The 21,443-nt window shown below is 45.9% G+C and overlaps 1 protein-coding gene across 1 annotated transcript in view; it reads right to left on the bottom strand.

Moving 5' to 3' along the window:
- Positions 1 to 19,689, bottom strand: part of MROH7 (maestro heat like repeat family member 7) — a 45,076-nt gene extending 25,387 nt beyond the window's left edge. The window contains exons 1-9 of the mRNA XM_068537539.1: positions 19,680 to 19,689; positions 17,603 to 18,835; positions 7,612 to 7,685; positions 6,187 to 6,270; positions 5,167 to 5,246; positions 4,732 to 4,861; positions 2,383 to 2,478; positions 1,781 to 1,885; positions 1,432 to 1,567 (exon numbers count right to left, since the gene is read on the bottom strand). Coding sequence (XP_068393640.1) covers positions 1,432 to 1,567; positions 1,781 to 1,885; positions 2,383 to 2,478; positions 4,732 to 4,861; positions 5,167 to 5,246; positions 6,187 to 6,270; positions 7,612 to 7,685; positions 17,603 to 18,835; positions 19,680 to 19,689 — 1,948 coding nt within the window. The remainder of the gene's footprint in view (positions 1 to 1,431; positions 1,568 to 1,780; positions 1,886 to 2,382; positions 2,479 to 4,731; positions 4,862 to 5,166; positions 5,247 to 6,186; positions 6,271 to 7,611; positions 7,686 to 17,602; positions 18,836 to 19,679) is intronic.
- Between the last annotated feature and the right edge of the window lie 1,754 nt (positions 19,690 to 21,443).

Below are 21,443 nucleotides of genomic sequence, written 5' to 3'. Positions count from 1 at the left end.
GCATGCAGGTTGTTTGTAAAGGGAAGGAGATTGAGACCTAGAATCAGGCAGACCCAGATTCAAATCCTAGCTTTGCTGCTTCCTACAGTCAGGGGGCCTGGATAAACCATTTCACTCCTTGAGAATCTAACAGGGTGGGTTTGTCTTAGGGTCACCAGATAAAATACAAGATACCCAGTAAATATGAATTTCAGATAAACAATTTTTAGTGAAAGTATGTCTCAAATATACCAAAAAGTATTTACCTTTTATCTGAAATTCAGATTTAACTGGGTGTCCTATACTTTTATTTGCTAAATCTGGCAATACTAATTTGGTGTATACTATTCCTGTCCCTAAGACTGATCATTAACATGGCTTATATCACCTTCATCTATCACTCAGGAGGTCTGAGTGGTTCCTGGGCAGCAGGGGAAATCTCCTAGGGGCTAAATCTTTGCCCCAAATGCTAAAGAACAAGAAGAGCAGGGACACCAGCCATATCCCAAAACGCTGAAACTAATTAGATGATCCTTGTAGGGATGGGGAAAAAGGAAACTCTATTTGGCAAGTACCTATAATGTGTGGAATGAGCTGGTCTTTTTACATATATGATCTCATTTAATCTTCCAAAAAGCTTGTGAGTTATATCCTATTGTGTCCTTTTTTACAAATGAGGAAATCTAGGCCTTGACAAGAAAAATACTTGCCTAAGGTCACACAGCTAGGAAGGGCCAGAGCTAGGTCTTGTACCCAGGTCACTCTGCCTCCAGAGCCAGGGAAGTTTGAACAATGTGCCAAGGTTCCTTGGTTTGGAGCAGAGTTGGGACTCTGGAGAAAGGAAGGAGGCAAGTAACAGTTGATACTGCACACCTCAGGTGCAGTGCCAGCTGGGTTTCTGTGGCAGCCCATACCATATCGCTAGCTCCCTGCAGCTGAATCCAGAGATGTACTCCCACCTACAGGTTTTAGCCACTCCAGATTCCAAGATAGGACCTGTTCTTTGTTCATTCATCCAATAAATATTCACTGAGCACCCACCATGTGCCAGGCCCAGGGCTAGATCTTGGGAATACAGTGGTGAACAAGACACAGACTCAAATGAACTTATAGTCTAGTGGGGGAAGACAGACCAAAAACCAGGACATTGGGGCTATTATGCCTAGGTGTACATGGTGGCATGGGAATGTGAAAACGAGAGTCACAAATTAAACTTGGAAGAGTGAGGAGAAGCTTAAATAGAAGCATTGCTTAAGTCAAAATGGGTTTGTTTGTCACCTCTGTCTCCAAGTTCTGTGGGGACTAAGTTTTCACACTGATTTCCAGACTCCATTGGACTCTGTGTTGGTCTCTCCTATATCCCACCAGTGCCTTGTTGCCATGGCTCCATTCAATTCCTAGGCTGAGTACCTGCTCAAAAGCCTTGTTTTAGAAGCACTCCAAAGGGCTTACGTTTTTGAAGCTCCAAGATGGTGTAGAGGATGGTGATGCCGTCCAGAGCCTCCCGGCCAATCTCCTCATCAGGATCCCCGATGCGAATGATGAGCCTCCCCAGCAGAAGCCCCAGTGCCGGGAACCCCGAGGACATCTGTTTGTGTCATAATCTTAGGGATTGAGACTTATAGTTTTAATAAGGCTATACAGTAAATGGTGAACAGAGCTAGATGGTCTGGCCCTGAGACCTGAGCCCTCTGAGGATAGTGGGGACCCCCTGGGACTCTCTGGATGGATGCACAGGCTCCCTCAGAGCTGGGAAGATTCTCCCTAGGAGTGTCCCCTCCCCCCTCCCAGGGCCACTCACAAAGAAAGGCAGGGTCAGAAGCGTGTGGTTCAACACAGAGACATTGCTTGTCACAGCCCGTGCTCTCTCATGGGCCTTCCCAGAGTTCATCCAGGGCCCCAGAGGCTGTGGGGAAAAGGGCAAGACTCAGAGCTACAAGTTGGATGCCAGCGTCTACTGCCCGGATGGGCAGGCCAGCCTTCACCAATCATCAGGAAGCTTCTAGGGAGAGCATAAAGACAACCCGCCATAGCCCTCCTCCTCTTCTTAGAGCATAGGGAGACATGCGGTCCAGAAACTGAGGACAGGACAGAGGGAGGACAAAGGTCAGTGAGGAGAGAGATGAAAGGTGGAGAGTCTTGAGGATAGGAGAGAGAGACAGGAACAAGAATTTAGAAAGCAAGGATATGGGGACAGCTGTAGCATGAGTATGGGGGATAGGGAGAGAGTGAAGGGGCAGGAGTTTGGGACGTGGCCTGTGAGAGGGGCAGGGAAGCAGGAACCTGGCACAAGATGACATCCTGAAGGAAAATCACTCTTTCTGGGTCCAGCCCCCCACCCCCAGATCTCCCGAGTCAATTCTCCATTCTCCTCCGCCCTTGCTCTCCTCCCTGCCTCCGTACCTCCAAGATGCTCTTCAGCCCAGCAGGAGTTGGGTCCTCAACAAAGAGGGCATTGAGAAGAGTCTGCAGGGCATCCAAGGTCTGACGGTAAAGTGTCTGTGGACAGGAGGAGGACCAGGCCACTAGGGAGCATCTGGAGCAGACCCCAGCCCTAGGCAACCCCTGGTGTGGGTCAGGGGAAGAAGGGGGACTCGGACCCAGGAGAGCTGCTTTCTTGTCCCACCTCTGAGACTAACCTTGGTGTGTGATATTGGACAAATTACTTGCCCTCCATGGGTTACAGTTTCCTTCTCGACAAATTGGTAATTATTATCTCTGCCCTTCTTAGCTTACAAGGGGAGGAATCAGAGGCCCAGCATTTACTGAAAATCTACCACGGGCCAGGTGCGTGCCTCGTGATTTGCACAACCATATCATTTTGTCCTCAAAGTGTTTTTCTCATTCTACCAATAAGGAGACACTTGTCCAAGGTCACAGAACAAGGAAGTTTCGGTTTGTGAGGAACATGAGAAGATGGGTGGGAAAAAGCTCTGGAACTGTGAGAGCTAGATCAACGGACGACCAGCGTGACTTATATTATTGTCTCTGGGGAAGTGTTCTGATTCTTCTTTAAATTACTACTCCCAGATCCAAATAGATTTTCTAAGTTGCCCCTTCCAGGAGCCATCTCTCTTCTGCCCGGTTGTCTCTTCCTTCCTCAGCCACACCACAGTCCTGAAATTACCTTAGGAGGGTGCAAGCATTACACACACACACGAGGCTGAGCAGTGTTTTGAGACCCTCTCTCCCCTGCCTCCCCTCTTCCCACCGCTCTCCACATCTACCTTCCGGGTTGTCTTTGTCCAGGCTTCCTGAGTCTGTGCACACCAGGCTTACACCACCACCACCAAGCAAGCCTTGTTCACCGACTGCCTCCTCCTTCCCTCCCATCTGTGGCCCATCACTGTGCAGCACTGCTCTGTTCACACCCAGCAGGGGTTCCCCCCCTCTCCTTTGGGTCTTCTCTCAAGTGCACCACCTCCGGGACTCAGAACCTTCACGCTGGGGCTGGTCTGGCCCCCAGAGCTCTCTCACCTCACCCTCTGGACTCCAGCCACACTGCCTCCTTATCGCCCTTGCAGTCACCATGTTCTCTCTGTCCTCAGGCTGCTGCACAGGCTGCTCCCTCTGCCTGGCACACTCTTCCTTCTGCCATCCCCTTCAACTAGTTAGCTCCTCTGTAACCTCTCACCTCCAGCGCCATGAACCCTGACCCCCAACACACTCAGCCTCCCCCGATTCCAGGCTCTTCATAGTCTACATAGCATCAAGTACTTCTTGCTTGCAACACGTACCACTGTTGTGATTTTGCATTTATTTGTACGATACTTTGATAATCTGCCCTCAGCCCTACTGTAGCCTTCCCTTGTACTTCTGGATTAGGCATCAGTTAATATTTGGTGAATGAAAGGATGCATCCATGTGCCTCACCCAGAGCTGAAACCCCTCTCCCTAACCTGCCCCACTGACCCCATCCTACAGAAAGGGTCACCTCTGATCACTCCTCCTGGGACTATCCTGCAGGGGTTTGAAGATGCTCATGGGAGCCCCTTGAGGTTCCACTTCCAGGCCTCAGCTCCAACTCGCCCAGTCCTCAGGCCTTTTCCTCCCACTGCTGGCCACCTCCTGAACCCATGCCAACATCTGTCCACATCCTTCTCATGGGGCAGAGCCCAAAGTGGACGGTGCTTCAGATGAGGGATTCTTTATTCTACAGATTCATACATTCACCAAATGTTTATCGAGTGCCTACTCAGGCCAGGAGAGGGGAGGTGAACTGTCCAAGCTACTTGAGTAGCAGTGTGAAGATCAAATCTACCTCCCAGGGGACTTCCCTGGTAGCGCAGTGGTTAAGAATCCGCCTGCCAATGCAGGGGACACGGGTTCGAGCCCTGGTCCGGGAAGATCCCACATGCCACGGAGCAACTCAGTCGGTGCACCACAACTACTGAGCCTGAGCTCTAGAGCCCGCGAGCCACAACTACTGAGCCCGTGTGCCACAACTACTGAGCCCACGTGCCACAACTACTGAAGCCTGTGCACCTAGAGCCCGTGCTCCGCAACAAGAGAAGCCACCGCAATGAGAAGCCCGCACACTGCAACGAAGAGTAGCCCCCGCTCGCCGCAACTAGAGAAAGCCCGCGCACAGCAACAAAGACCCAGCACAGCCAAAAATAAATAAATAAAATAAATTTTAAAAACATCTACCTCCCAGAACACCTTCCTCTCCCTGCTGGGAGTCCAGGCACGTGCCTCGCTCTGAGGACGCCAGGCAGCCCCGAGGCCCCACTGGGGAGGGCCCTGCCTCACCTGTCTGGCCTCAGCCTTGTCCTTGTCTTTCTCCTGCATGGCCTGCACCGAGGGCAGGGAGAGCACACTCTTCACGCACGTGTTCACCAGCTCCGACCTTTCCCGCATGCCCAGGACGAGCTGGGAATGACTGAGGGAGAGACAGAAAGCAAGGGCATGGAGCGAGGGGGGGGCCCTGGGGCTGGAGGCAGGAAGCGAAGGATGCAGGGCTGGGATGAGGGCTGAGATTCAGATCCACAAAAGCGTGAGATGAGGAGGGGAGGAGGAGGGAAGTGGGGTGCAGGGCAGACAGCCCCGGCAGGGGCTGGGCAAAGGGAAGGGAAAAGGCCCGGGACTGGGCTGGGGCCACGCACAGCAGAGTGGCCCCAGAAGATACAGGCGGAGCCCGTGGGTAGAGGGAATGGGGCGGGGGTTCGGGGAAGGGGCCGTGGTCACCTCAGCTGGGTCAGGGTCTCCATGACTTGCTGGCGGGCGGAGCTCAAGAGAGAATCCAGCGGCTCCTCCTGGATCTGCTTCTGGACGGGGGACCATGGAGGTGTCGATGAGGGCACAGGCCACTGCAGACCACCAGGGCCGAGGCCACTCCTCCTCACAGGGAGCAGGCCACGCAGCCCCTCGGCGTGGGCAGCCTCCACAGCCTGCCTGGCCTCCAGTGGGGGGAGCCAGCTGACTGCTCAAGCCCTGTCCAGAGCCCTCAGTTCAAGGCCACCAAAAACATGACAAGCCCTAGCCTGCTGCAAGCCCCCCATGTAGGGCTCCGGAAGAACTGTTTCAGCAGCCCCATGGTGGGGAAGTATATCTAAACTGTGGACCAGCCCAATGCAGAGAACACCACGCGTGGCCCTCGAAAGTGGTCCGGTTGAATTCCTTTAAAATGTCCTTCTAATTCCTCACTTTTGATCTAGCACCAAAGACCCGTAGGTGCTCAATTAACATTAATTAAATGGAAGTATCAAAGGCAAGGATTTTTTCTCTCTTTATAGCTAAATATAATTCTGGAAACTTCAGTGGTTATCCCAGCCCAAACATTCTGGTGGCTAACTGAGAAGTGACTGTATTTAGCAAAGAGAAAAGGAAAGTTCCTTCAGAGGTTCCCCATCAGAAGGAATTTTGGGGGAAATAATGTATAAAATAATTACGACTGCTCCCAGGTGCCTAAGGCTTTACAATGAACTAACCTTTGGGTTCTGTCCTCCCAACAAGCCAAGGACACAGGTTTTATCACAGTCATTTGTGAGGTATTAAGAGCGAGGCTCAGAGAGGGGAAGTGACTTGGCTGAGCTCCCCCAGGGTAGGTGGGGGGCAATTAGAGGTGGAGCCGAGACTCAAGCCCAAGTGTCTGTGCCTCGACTGTCCTCTGCCCATCCCACCCCACTCCAGCCTCATCAGTGGGTGGACTCAGGACTTCCGCCCCCTCCCCGCCCGGATGTCACAGACCGCAAGTTGCTCACGCACCGTCATCTTCTTCATCGTGGTCTTCCTCTCTTCTTCCGCGTCCAGCACATCCTGGCTCTTCTGGAGGCTGAGGGCATTCTCGACCTCGGGGGCAGCAGAGGGCAAAGCCGCAGGGTGAGAGCCACACTGAACCCGGCCCTCAGGGGCTGTCCCTACACCCCCCTTAGCCACCTGCCACCTGCAGGCAAGCCAGCCTCCTTCTCCCCAGCTGCCGGCCCCCAGCATCAGCTCAAGACAAGTGAGAAACCACAGGGGAACTTGAGGGGGGTGAAGACTTGAGAAGATCGTGGTGGCAGCAGGGAGGTTGGGGATAATCCCTGTAGGCCAGCATTTGGGGGAGGACCAGATATCAGGGACTGCAAAGCATTCTCTCCTCTCCAAGCAAGGGAGAAGAGGCAGGAGCCAACGGGACAGAAAGGGTCCCAACACCTCAACCTGAAATGCCATCGTAAGTGATAAGAGCCTTCTAATATCTACCCTTCTTAAGGGCACACACCAGTCGGATTAAGGCATTCTGCAACCTGAGAGAGGGAAAACATTAACCAACGTCTAATTAATCTATTGGTTCTCATTATCGTAAGGCAGAAGAAGAAAGAAACATGAAACAGATAAAATATATAGTAAAGAAAGCAAAGCAAGAAAATCTAATGGACAGTGTGGTGGGTCAAAGATGCCACAAGCTCTTTCCCACCCCTCCTGTCAAGAGAACAGGTTGCACGGCCTGGCCTGGGTGGACCCCCTGCCTCCAGACTCTGTCCACCAACCAGGCTCACCCACGCTCCGTGTGTCACACTCATGGCCACCAGCCTGTCCAGTCTACCCCCACTGGCCCTCACCAAGGCCTGTAGATGCTGGCTTTCTCTGGCCTCCCGAGGCCTGCGGCATGGCCAAGACCTGGGTTGGGCTTGTGTCCTGAAAAAGGTCATTTCTAGCTTTTCTCCCCACTCCGCCTTTTTTTTTAATTTGGTCATGCCGCGCAGCTTGCAGGATCTTATTTCCCCAACCAGGGGTTGAACCCAGGCCCTACCAGTGAAAGTGCCTAGTCCTAACCACTGGACCACCAGGGAATTCCCTTTTCTTCCGCTTTTAGAAACCCTCTCACAATTCATTCCATGGTTTAAAAAACTGTTATTGAGCACCTAGGATATGCCAGGCACTGCTCTAGATGCTAGGAATACAGCTGGGAATGAGACAAACAAAAACCCCTGATTTATGGAGGATGCATCCCAGTGCAAGAGAATAACAAGAAACAAGATAAACTTATAAAGCCTATTGTGCTTCAGATGATGATGAGTACCAAGGAGGAGGGAAGAGCCAGGCAGAGAAACAAGGAATGCTGGGGGGGGGGGGGGTGCGGGGGTGGCGGGCGGCGCGGGGGGAGAGGGCATCCCAGAAAAGTCAGGTGGGTGTTAGCAGGAAGCATACCAGAGCTATTTCGTTGCCATCCTCTCTCTGTCCTGGCACCTTCACCAGACATGAGGCTACTTCATCGAAGGCTCCTGCAGGTCACAGTTTCATTGAGGAGAGAAGAGGAAGGGTAAAGATATGGTGTAGCAGAGTCCCTTCCCACCTCCCCCACTGGGCCCCTCCAATCCTTACTCCGCCAGCAGCCAGACTGAGCTCCCATCCCTAAAACCCTTTATGGGCACCCCATTTCACCGAGCATAAAGCAAGCATCCTTGTTAGTGTCTTCAAGGCCCTGCCAGGTCAGTCTCCCCTGCCCACCTCCCCAGCCTCACCTCCCCCTGCTCTCCCCTCGCTCCCCATGCGCCCACCACACTGGCCTCCTTCCAGGCCCAGCAAGCTTCCCCCTCAGGGCCTTTGCACAGGCAGTTTCCTCTACCTGGGCCGCTCCACTGCCACACCCCCTTGCTGAGGTAGAGCCCCATCCTTCAGGTCTTTGCTTGCCTGCCACTCCTCAAAGAGGCCTCCCCTGGTCTTCAGGCTAATGAAAGGCCTACTGTGATCCTCTTGTGCATCATCCTATTCTCTTCTTTCAGTTGTTATCACAATTTATAGTTAAACTCTTATTTGTTATAGTAGATACATGCTATTTTGTCAGCCCCAAAGTTCCTCATCTTTCTTCTGGTGAAAAAGCCTCTGTCTTCCATGTAAGCTACTCATTCCATATAGCTAGGTGAAGCTGCAAACCACACCCATCATCCCTCTTCAAATAAGGGTGGGCTTTACACCTGAAACTAATATAATATTGTCAATAAACAAACAAATGAATAAAGGTGGACCTGGAACACATGCTTGGCCAGTAAGAGATTCCCATGCCCCCAGACACAGTGATTGGTCCAGCTATGGGCACTTGGCTGAGCAGGGCCAGTAAAGCCCTTGACTTAAGAGGGCTGGGGGGAAGCCCAAGGAGAGAGACCCTGGAACTTCAGGGGCAACTTGGCCACCAGAGGCTACCAGAGGATGGAGTCAATAGTGAGAAGCAGAGACACCTCAATAGTAGTGAATACAGCTAGCACCAAATCTTGGCTCCTAAGTACCAAAGGAACAAGTCTCCTTGGAGAAATGGCTGATTCTAGGACTTGGGCAGAGAAAGTGCAGGATGAGCCTGAGACATCTTGTACCAGAAAACAAGGAAGAGAGCCCAAGGAATTATGGGAAGACGTCAAAGAGATACAAAGCTTGCTCAAAAGGGATTTCTTGGTTAAACTGGGGAAAGTTTGAGTATCACAATAAATGATGGTAGCAACAGATTATGGTCCATCGAGTAAACTAGGAAAACATAAGTCCATACTAATATAAATAAGTAAATAACTAAATTGAAAGTTTGATGAGGAATGGTATATTTACATAGTTTCAAAGTACCTCCTTAATATTTTTACATAATATTTAATACATAATATTTACTAAAAAGGGGTAAATAATGACTTTACAGTGGAAAACCTTGGCAGCAACCATTGTACTCAAGAGATCAAAGTGAACATCGCCAGTAATGGAACAAATAAAAATCATACACCACCAGATAGGATGCAGTGAGGAAAACCAAGCATCACGTCTGTGCTATTCCTGCCAAAGATGTATGACATGAATCTGATCACGAGGAAACATCAGATAAACCCAAAATGAGGCACATCTTATAAAATAGCTGGCCTGTAATCTTCCAGTGTATCAGGGACATAACAGTCAAGGAAAGTCTGAGGGCTGAGGGAAACAAAACAGATGAGACAAAAAAGAGCAATGAATGATTCTGACCTGGATCTTTTTTTAATAAAGAACATTACTGGGACAATTGGTGACATTTGAATGGGGCCTGATGATTAGATGGTAGCAGTGTATCAGTATTAATTTCCTGATTCTGATGGTTAACTTTTATCCTTTATTGTAAGAAACACATATTAAATTTCAAGATTGGTAGGATATCATTTGGCAACTTATTATCAAATTATTCAGAAAAAATTTTTATACTGTACTTTCAACTTTTCTGCAAGTTTTTATTGTTTTAAATTTTTTTAAAGAATGAGGGATAAATAGAGGCATTTTCAGACAAAAATGGAAAGAGTCGGCCATCAGCAGAATTCACTAAAGCAAATTCTAAAGGATGCACTTTAGGCAAAAGGAAATTAATCCCAGATGGAGGGTCTGAGATGCAACAAGCAAATAAAAAAAGAGGTTAATATTTTGGTAAATGTAAGAACATTAACTACATAAAATAATAATAATGTTTACAGGGTTAAGAAAAAGATAGAATTAATATACATTACCAGGAGAGCATATAAATTGGTGGTGAGGGGGGATTAAGTGGGGTTAACATGTTTCTAAGTCTTAAATTGTCTGGGAGGAAGATAAATGCATTGATCAGTTGGACTTTGTGATAAATTAAATACGCACATTGTAACTTCTAGAGAATCACTAAAAGACTTAAAACAGTATGTAACTTCCACACAAGTAACAGAGAAAAGAGGGAGGAAAAAACAACCCCAAAACCAAAAAAGGAGTAAAAAAGAAATATAGAGCAAGCAGAACAAAGAATACAAACATAAGATGATAGAAATCAAGCTACCCATAATTGTAAATCAACTACACTTCAATTTAAAATTAAAAACATTTTTTAAACTATCCATAATTACATTAAATATAAATGGACTGTGGGTTGGAAAACACAGTTTATAAAGAAGACAATGCTACATAAATTGATTTATAAATTCAATGAAATTCCAATGAAAATCTAACAGATTTTTATTATATTTTATGGAAATTGACAAGCTGTTTCTAGAATCTATATGGAAAAGTAAATCACCTAGAATAGACAATCTTGAGAAAGGACAAAGTTGGAGGACTTACAGTAAAAAATATCAAGACTTACTCTAAAACACAGTAACTACGGCAATGGTTAAGGATAGACAAACAAAGGAACAGAAAGACTCCAGAAATAAACCTACGCATATACAGTCACTTGACTTACCTCAAAGGTGACACTGCAATTCAGTGGAGAAAGTAGGTCTTTTCAATAAATGGTCTGGAGCAATTAGATATCCACATGGGGGGAAAATGAGCCTTAAGTCCCTCTCTCACACTGTTTTCCAAAATTAATTCATGATGCATTATAAATTTAATGTGAACGAAAAAACAATAAAACTTCTGGGGGAAAATATGAGACTATTTTCACAACCTTTGGGTACACATATCTGGATTATATCAATATAAAGAACTTCCACAAATCAATAAGAAAAAGACAACCCAAATTTTTTAAATGAGCAAAAGACTTGAACAGGCACTTCATAAAAAAGGATATACAGGGACTTCCCTGGTGGTCCAGTGGTTAAGAATCTGCCTTCCAATGCAGCAGACGCAGGTACGATCCCTGGTCAGGGAAAAAAGATCCCACGTGCTGCAGGGCAACTAAGCCTGCACACCATAACTACTGAGGTTGCATGCCACAACTAGAGAGCCCATGCACCACAACTAAAGAGCCCGTATGCCACAACTAGAGAGCCTGCGCACTCAGGAGCCCACACGCCACAGCTAGAGAGAAGCCCGCACACTGCAACAAACAGCCCGTGTGCAGCAACTAAGACCCAACACAGCCAAAAATAAATAAATATATTTTTAAAAAGGCTATACAAATTGACAATAATCATATTAAAAGATGCTTAACATCAGTAGTCATCAAAAAATGCAAGAAAAAAATGCAAATTAAAATCACACCAAAATATCATTAGACACCAATCAGAATGGCTAAAATTTTGAAAGCGAACAATACCAAATGTTTGTGAGGATGTGGAGCAGTTGGAACTCTCACAGGTGAGGTGGTAAATTAATTCAACCACTTTTGAAAAAATTGGCAATATCTACTAAAGCTAAACATATGCTTATGCTATGACCCAGAAATTCCTCTTCTAGATAAATAAATGTATCTGTGTACCAAAAGACATGTACGAAAATGTTCAAAGTAACTTTATTCATAATATCCAAAAAGTAGAAAAAATCCTAATGTCCATCAGCAAAAAATGGATAAACAAATTGTGGTATGTTCATAAGATGGAATACTACAAAACAATGAAAAGAATCAACTATGATACATGCAACAATGTGGATGAATCTAAATGACATCATGTTGGGCTAAAGAAGCCAGAGTCAAAACAGTATATACTGTAGTATCCTATTGATAAGAAGTTCAAAAACAGGCAAAACTAGTCTATGGTGATACAAATCAGAATTGTTCCCTCTATGGCTGTTGATAACTGAGGGCAACTTGTGAGGGGGGATGTTACTACTAGCATCTACTGGGCAGAGTCCAGGGATGCATCTTACAATGCATAGAACAGCTCCCCACGCACCCACACTCACACAACAAAGATGTAGCTAACACAAAATGTCAATAGTGCCAAGACTGAGAAACCCTGCCCCAGAAGAAGGGGTATTGATTGGAAAGGGTCACAAGAGAAGGTTCTGGGATGCTGGAAAAGATCTGTGTCTTGATCTGCGTGGTAGTTACCAGTGTGTATAGGTATGTAAATATTCATCAAGCTGTACACTTAAGGTTAGTAGTGCACTTTACATATTTTACTGATATATGTTATATACCTTGAAAAAGTTTTTAAAAGACAAATACAGTTTGAAAATACATTGCTTTTAAAAATACAAATGGACAAAATGCTCCTATTAAGAAACAAAAATTGGGGCTTCCCTGGTGGCGCAGTGGTTGAGAATCTGCCTGCCAATGCAGGGGACATGGGTTTGAGCCCTGGTCTGGGAAGATCCCACATGTCTCAGAGCAACTAGGCCCATGAGCCACAACTACTGAGCCTGCACGTCTGGAGCCTGTGCTCCGCAACAAGAGAGGCCGCGATAATGAGAGGCCAGCGCACCGTGATGAAGAGTGGTCCCTGCTTGCCGCAACTAGAGAAAGCCCTCGCGCAGAAACGAGGACCCAACACAGCCAAAAATAAATAAATAAATAAATAAATAATAAAAATAAAGGAATTCCTTTTAAAAAAAAAAGTAAAATAAATATCCTTTAAAAAAATAAAAAATTGACCCTAAATAGCCAAAACAATCTTGAAAAAGAACAAAGTTGGGAGACTCATATTTTCTGATTTCAAACTTACTACAAAGCTATAGAAATCAAAACAGTGTGGTACTGGCATAGGACAGACATAAAGACCAATGGAATATAATAGACATATACCCTCATATATATGGTCAATTGATTTTTGACAAAGGTCTCAAGACCATTCAGTGGAAAAAGAATGCTCTTTTCAACACATGATGCTAGAAAAACTGGATATCCACATGCAAAAGAATGACGTTGGACCCCTACATCATACTACATACAAAAATTAACTTAAAGACTAAACTTAAAAGCTAAAACTATGAAACTCTTAGAAGACAACATAGGGGGAAATCTTCATGACATTGGATATGGCAACAATTTCTTGAACATAACACCAAAATAACAGATAAGAAATGAGTAGACAAATTGGTTCTCATCAAAATTAAACACTTTTATGCATCAAAGGACAATGTCAAAAGAATGAAAAGACAACTCACAGAATGGGTGTCAATATTTACAAATTGTATATCTGATAAGGAATTAATACCCAGAATGTGTAAAGAACTCCTAAAACTCAACAACAAAAAACAACCAAATTTGAAAATGGGTAAAGGATTGAATAATTATTTCTCCATAAAAAAAGATATACAAATGGCAAATAAGCATGTTAAAATGCTCAACATCATTAGTCATTAGGGAAATGCAAATCAAAATCACAATAAAATACTACTTCACACTCTTTAGGATGGCTATTATAAAAATGTTTTCTAGGCGCTTCGCTGGTGGCGCAGTGGTTGAGAATCTGCCTGCCAACGCAGGGGACATGGGTTCGAGCCCTGGTCTGGGAAGATCCCACATGCCGCGGAGCAACTAGGCCCGTGAGCCACAACTACTGAGCCTGCGCGTCTGGAGCCTGTGCTCTGCAACAAGAGAGGCCGCAATAGTGAGAGGCCCGCGCACCGCGATGAAAAGGTGGCCCCCGCTCGCCGCAACTAGAGAAAGCCCTCGCACAGAAACGAAGACCCAACACAGCCAAAAATAAATAAATAAATAGATAAATTTATTTTAAAAAAAAAATGTTTTCTAAAAAATGGAAACTAACAAGTGTTGGCAAGGAGAGATTAGTAGTGCAGAAATTGGAACCCTTGTACTTTAGAACCCTTGTACATTTCTGGAGGGAATGCAAAATTGTACAGCTGGTATGGGAAATAATTTGGCTGTTCCTCAAAAAGCTAAACATAGAATTACCATATGATCCAGGAATTCCACTCCTAGGAATATATATAAAGGAATTGAAAGCAAGTGTTCAGATACTTGTGTGCTGATGTGTATAGCGGCATTATTCATGATAGCCAAAAAGTGGAAACAACCCAAATATTTGTCCATGGACTAATAAAATGTGGTACATACATTGGAATATTATCCAACCATAAAAAGGAATGACGTACTGATACATGTTACAACATGGATGAACATTATGCTAAGTGAAATAAACCAGGTACAAAAGGACAAATGTATGATTCCATTTCATGAGTTACCTAGAGTAGGCAAATTCGTAGAGACAGAAAGTAGATTAGAGCTTACAAGGGACTGGGGAGAGAGGAATGGGGAGTTATTGCATATGGTGAGACCTTCTATTTGGGATGATGAAAAAGTTTTGGAAATACATAGTGGTAATGGCTACACAATATTGTGAGTGTGACTAATGCCACTGAATGTTTAAGGGCTTCCCTGGTGGCACAGTGGTTAAGAATCTGCCTGCCAATGCAGGGGACACAGGTTCGAGCCCTGGTCCGGGAAGATCCCACAAGCCGTGGAACAACTAACCCCGTGCGCCACAACTACTGAGCCTGTGCTCTAGAGCCCGCGAGCCACAACTACTGAGCCCTCATGCCACAACTACTGAAGCCCACGTGCCTAGAGCCCGTGCTCCACAACAAGAGAAGCCACCACAATGAGAAGCCTGCACACTGCAACGAAGAGTAGCCCCCACTCGTCGCAACTAGAGAAAAGCCCATGCACAGCAACAAACACCCAGCACAGTCAAAAATAAAATAAATAAATTTATTTTTAAAAATGTTTAAAATGGCAAATGTATGTTATATATATTTTACTACAATTTTTAAAAGATTAATAATATACCAAAAGCCATTGAATTCTACACTTTAAATGGGTAAATTGTATAATATGTGAATTATATCACAATAATAACTGGACTCCGCATGCAAAGGAATGAAGTTGGACCCCAATTTGACACCATATACAAAAGTTAACTCAAAATGGATCAAAGACCTAAATTTCAGAACTAAAATTATAAAACTCTTAGAAGAAAACATAGGCATAAATCTTCATGATCTTGGAGTAGGTAATAATTTCTTATATATGACACCAAAAGCACAAGCAATGAAAGAAAAAATAAACTGGACATCATTGAAATTTAAAACTTCTGTGTTTCAAAGGACACCATGAGAAAAGCAAAAAGACAACCCATAGGTTAAAAAATATTGGCAAATTATATATCTGATAAGGTATATATCTTATTTGGGGATAAGGGATATAACTTATATCTAGAATATATAAAGATCACTTACAACTCAATAATAAAAAGACATGCCCAATTTTTTAAGTGGGCAAAGAATTTGAATTGACATTTATCCAAATAAGATATAGAAGTGGCTGATAGCATATGAAAAGTCGTTCGATGTTACTACCCTTCAGGGAAATGCAAATCAAAACCACAGTGAGATACTTCATACCCACTAAGATGGTTATAATCAGAAAGACAGACAATAAGTGGGAGGTACAAACTATGGGGTGTAAGATAGGCTACAAGGATGTATTGTGCAACATGGGGAATATAGCCAACAGTTTGTAATAACTGTAAATGGAGTGTAACATTTAAAATTGTATAAAAATAAAAGATAAAAATAATTTTAAAAAATTCAAAAGGATTCCTAGCTTTTTGTTAAAAAAAAAGAAAAAAACAAAAAGACAGACAAACAATAACAAGCGTCATATACTGCTAGTGGGAATGTAAAATAGTTCAGCCACTTTGGAAAATGTTCTAAAATTGATTGTGGTGGTGATGGTTGCATAATTCTATGTATATTTTAAAACCATTAAATTGTACGCTTTGAGTGACTTTTATGATAGGTAAGTTTTATCTCAATAAAGCTGTTTAAACAAAAAGACCAATTTGTGTAAACAAAGTTCCTCTACATCATCAGCATCATCAGTACAAAATAAGAATTGTATTAGAAAAGAAGGTATGATGGGGGCTTCCCTGGTGGCGCAGTGGTTGAGAATCCGCCTGCCAATGCAGGGGACATGGGTTCGAGCCCTGGTCTGGGAAGATCCCACATGCCGCGGAGCAGCTACGCCCGTGAGCCACAACTACTGAGCCTGCGCGTCTGGAGCCTGTGCTCCGCAACAAGAGAGGCCGCGACAGTGAGAGGCCCACGCACCGCGACGAAGAGTGGCCCCCGCTCACCGCAACTGGAGAAAGCCCTCGCACAGAAACGAAGACCCAACATTGCCAAAAATAAATAAATATAAATAAATAAAATAAATTAATTAATAAAAAAAAAAAAAGAAAATAAGGTATGATTCATGGTAGCAATAAGAACTGTAAAGTACCTAAGAATTATCCTATCCAAAAATGCACTAGTCTTTTATGGAGAATTTTAAAAATTCTAGTAAAGGATATATCCTATATAAAGTAAAACTCGGAACTTCCCTGGTGGCGCAGTGGTTAAGAATCCACCTGCCAATGCAGGGGACATGGGTTCGAGCCGGGGTCCGGGAAAACCCCACATGCCGCGGAGCAACTAAGCCTGTGCGCCACAACTACTGAGCCTGCGCTCTAGAGCCCGTGCTCCACAACAAGAGAAGCCACCGCGATGAGAAGCCCGCGCACCGCAACGAAGAGTAGCCCCTACTCGCCTCAACGAGAGAAAGCCCACGGGCAGCAACGGAGACCCAGCGCAGTCAAAAATAAATAAATTAATTAATTAATTTTAAAAAATTTTGTTTAAAAAATAAAAAAATAAAGTAAAACTCCAATAGATGGATAGATTAATAACATTCCAATAAAAATGCCAGAAAGATTTTTTGAGGACCTAGACAAATGCATTTTAAAATGTATACGGAAGAATGAGGGTGTTCAAATAGCCTCCAGGGCATGGTGTGGATGCTGTTGTCCTCAGAATAGTTTTGAGAACTTTAAAGAGGGATTTTCACCCTATCAGATATGAATGCATACTTGCAAAGCCATGGTAAATTTTTTTAATTGCAATATGGTATTGGTGCATGAACAAACAAAAATATTTGGAGATATAAATAATTGGGAGAAGATCCTCACAACATCAAAAACTGGTGGGGTATTCATTTACAGAACTCTTGCACATCAGAAGTGAGCCACAGGTTCCAGATAGGACCCCAAGGCTTCACTTAGGTGGGGACCTCAAAAACTCAAGCCTGCCTGCTCCACTGTTCAAACTTTGACTTGAGAAGACAGACCTGAAATTTATCAATAAAGAAAGGAAGGTATAGTTAGTTAGTTGACTTGTAATTTGGACAGAATGAAAGTATTATTATATGGAGATATTATATTACAGTTAAGAAAAGTGAAACTCAGAGAGATTAAGTAGCTTGTCCCAAGTCACACAGCAAGCACTAGATCCCTCCTGCATAATTAATATATTGCATGTTATTCATTGCATGCTGTTCCCTTCTCACGTATAGTAAATATATTGCATGTTATCCATTGCATGCTCTTCCCTTCCTTTTCCCTCTCCTCTCCCCTCCCTTTTCCCTCTCCTCTCCCCTCCCTGCCCTACAAGTCTGAATAGAGTTCTTCCAGGTCAGTGTCCCCTCTGGGGCTGGCGCTCTGGCCTTACTCACCCTGAGGGATGCTCTGGAAGGCTGTGGAGTCCTTGTTCATGGTGTCACTGGTGGGGAACCCCAGTGGGAACTGGCCCACCTCGACACTAGTCATCTTGCTCCAGCTGCCCGGACTCCCCTCCAGGGGCACCGTGTGGATGCTGTTGTCCTCGGAACAGTCCTGCTGGCTGCTCAGTGTCAGGGTGGAGGTGTCACTGGAGATGAGGCTGGAGACCAGGCTCAGAGTCTCATTGGAGCCCAGGATCGGGGTCATGCACGAGGGTGGAGAAAGGGTGGAGTTGTGTCCCTGGATGCTGGAGTGCAGGCTGATAGCCTCGCTGGAACAAGGAACCAGGGTCAAGCATGAGGCCTGAGTGACAGTCATGTCCAAATCAGACTTGGGATTGTCATCTGAAGCCATGTTGATGGTTCCCTTGGAACTCGTGTTCCAGGCTGCCCCAAAGGTTCTTTTTGAAACAGATCCAGAGATGTTACGTGAAACAAAAGTGATGGTCTCGTTCATGTCTGGCATTAGGGACCCAGGAGAACTTGGAGCTGCATTCAGGTCCAGCTTGGAGATGTTTCCTGAGCCCACACTGAGCAGCTGATTGGAATCAGGATCCAGAGAAGAGTTTGGGGCTGGAATAAGGAGAGCTTTTGAGCCTGGCCTGGAGATGCTTTGGCCCAGAACAAGGGTTTCTTTTGAATAAGGCCTTTTAAACGGGTTTGATTCAGGCCTGGAAGGATTGGAGTTACTCTGACCCAAATCAAAAATCTTTCTTGGGAGGGAGCTGAAGGCCTCCTCAGAATCTGGCCCGGAGTGGTTCCCCAAACTCAGACCCTGGGCTTCCATAGAGCCAGGGCTCAGAACGAGGTTTGAGGCTGGACTTAGGGCCCCCTGTGAGTCAGCTGTCGAGATGTGATTGGAATCCAAACCCAGGGCTTCACCAGAGTGGGCAGTGGTGATCTGGAGGGAGGCTGGAGCCACGGCCCTGCTGTCATCAGGTCTGGGGGTGTTATCAGATGCCAGGCCAGGGGTCTCCTCTGAAACAGGACTCAGAGTTGGATTAAGGTCTGGATCAAGAACCAAGCCAGGACTCAGGGGTGGATTCAAGATAGGAACAAGGTCTGTGTCTGGGTTGGGCCCAGAGATGGTGCCAGAGCCTAAACCAGGCGCCTCAGTGGAGTTGAGAGTGGGTATCATCTTGGTGTCTTCACGGAGGACCAGACTAGCCCCTGGATTCATGGCCACGCCTGGTCTGGAGGTCTCTCAATGCCACTGCCCGCTTCTGTCCAATAGCCTACTGTTGAGCTCCCTGCAGTGCTCCTGAGAGGGAGAAAGGCAAATTGAGCCTCACCTGTTGAAACCCTTCCATGGCTCCCCACCATCCTTAGCATGAAGTCCCTGGGGTGACTTACGAGGTCCTTCATGACCACGTCCAGCCCACCTGTCCAGTCCCATCCTGCACGGCTCTCTCAGTTCCAGCCCCATCCCCTGTGTTCCCTTCTTTGACCACACGCTGCTCCCTTTCAGCTCACGGCCCTTAAATGCAATTGCCTTGTCCTGGAACCTCCTCCTACTATCCTTGTCGATCCCACCCTTCTGAGCAAATGATTCATGGCACTTTATTCCAATGACTTGTTTAGTGGTCCAGCCCCTGCTAGAGATGAGCTCCCCACTGGAGAGAACTATGCACATCTTAGTGCCAGGGGCATCCCCAGCACCTAACACAATGCCAGGTCCACAGTAAGAAGTCCACAAATACTAGACAAATGAGGATCCCCCTTAAGGCAGAAAAAGGGAAGGGGGAGCCTCCTTACTTACCCTACTTCCAGCCAACCCCTAAGTTTCTAGAACTATTCTGTGAATGACTGTGGCTCTAGATTCCCAAAGCAGCCTTGACAGAGCTGCCCACTGCCCTTAGCAGTTTGCTCTGGGTGAGGCAGACTACATGGAGGAGAACCTGGGGCAATCATCCAGAACAGAGCCTGTCTCAGCCCAGCAATCTGACTGCTGGGTGAACTCCCCAATCCTCCCACTCTATCCCACCCCCATACCTGGGCCACCCTTCCTACGGGAATTGTAGGGACAGCTCACCTGCGTGCATGGTGTTCTTAAGCAGGAGTTGATCCCTGGGAGGAAATGCGAGAGGAGACCAAGTCAGGCAAGAGTGGCTTTTTCAACACTTACTGAGCAAAGTCTAAAGACCAGGCATGCACATCTGCTAAGAAAATCTCCCTGCACACACACACAGAGTCCCAAAAGTTAGGTATGATTACTGCATTATATACTTAAGGAAGTGGAGGTCAAGGGGAGGAAGATGACCCACCCCATTGGCCCTCAGGGCAGCCAAGACCACCTCTTTATGCCTCCTGACTTCCTACCCTCAATGGCTTCCCATTGTCTTCAGGAGAGCGTCCCCAATCCTTAGCAGGACCTAAAAGGCCCTTCTGTGTCTGTCCCCAACTCCCTTTTCTCCCTTCTTGCCCCTCCACACTCCCTCTATACCCCACCTCTTCATTCCAACATCCCTCAACTCCTTTGAGTTTCTCCGAAGAGCCAAGCTCCCAGGTGAATTCTGGCCCTCCACAGGTTGGGCACCCCCTTCTCCAGCCGCATTCCCTACCACCCACAGCTTCACCGCTTCAGATTTCAGCTTATATGTTATGAGCCCTCCAGGTCCCCCAGACAGGTGAGGTCCACTTATAAGTTGCCAGGGCATCTTGTCCACTTCCCCTTTCTTGGCACACAATATCTAGTTTCCCCACTAGACAAGAAGATCCATAAGAATCTAGCACAGCACGTGGCACACAGTAAATTTTCAATAAATGAGCTTGTTATTTCATCTTTTTCTCTCTTCCTCATTCACTCATCCATTCTGTCACTAGTTCATTTCAACACGTGTTCATTTATTATTCATTTATGCACTAACTCATTCACTAAGTCATTTACTCATCCCGTAAATTTTGCTGTGCATGTTTATGGCTTGGCTTTGGAAAAACATAGATTTGGAGTCATGTTGTCCTGGGTTCAAATCTCAGCTCATCCTCTTAGTAGTGTTAGTAAATCTGGGGAAGAGACACTCCCGCTCTGGCTCTCATCCACCTCATCTCTAATATGGGGAGCATAAAGCCTGCCACCCAAGAGTAGTTGAAGTCTCAGTGTCTGGCATGCAGCCCACGTGGCCCACTGAAGGTCTTCTCTAAATGTTAGTACTTGTTCTGTTATTCTCTGCGAGGCACTGTGGGCAGAGAGCAGTAAGGTGCTCAGAGCCCAGCGGGACCTGCCTTCACCCCCAAGCAAGCAGTTCATGCAGAGCTTTGCAATCTGCCTCAGAGGAAGGAAGCGTTCACCTACCATCAGCACCAGAGGTGATTTTAACCTGAAGCTAATGAAATTTAAAATATCAAGGCTCCTTGCTCATATAGTTCTTTTCCAAAGGGACTGTCCTTAATTTTGTGTTCACATTTTGTCTTCTACTTAAAGAGGAGCCTCAAAATTATAAAAATCCTCAGGTTCCAAAAAACCCTGGATCACCCCACCCGAATTCTCCTCTCGTGAAACACACACACACACACACACACATGCACACACACGCAGGCCATAGTTAACAAAGGGAGGCATTTTCAACCTGGAAAAACATATGAGTCAGGTACAGCCTATGATGCAGTCAGCAGGATTTTGTAAGGCCTCTCTTGTTTAGCCTGTGAAAGAGAATAATTTCTACCCCTCTGATACGGCAGATGCACAATACTGGTCACTGGGCAGGAAGGCACATGTCCCAGCTCTGGCTGACCCTCCTTCATGTATGAGAAAAGAGCGATCTCCCCCACTTTCTCCTGTTCCCTCAGTCCTCCTCCT

This window comes from Eschrichtius robustus, chromosome 3, assembly GCF_028021215.1.
Source record: "Eschrichtius robustus isolate mEscRob2 chromosome 3, mEscRob2.pri, whole genome shotgun sequence".
In the NCBI taxonomy this organism is placed as follows: Eukaryota; Metazoa; Chordata; class Mammalia; order Artiodactyla; family Eschrichtiidae; genus Eschrichtius; species Eschrichtius robustus.
Note: the sequence above shows the minus strand (reverse complement) of the source record. Positions and strands in the feature narration are given on the sequence as shown.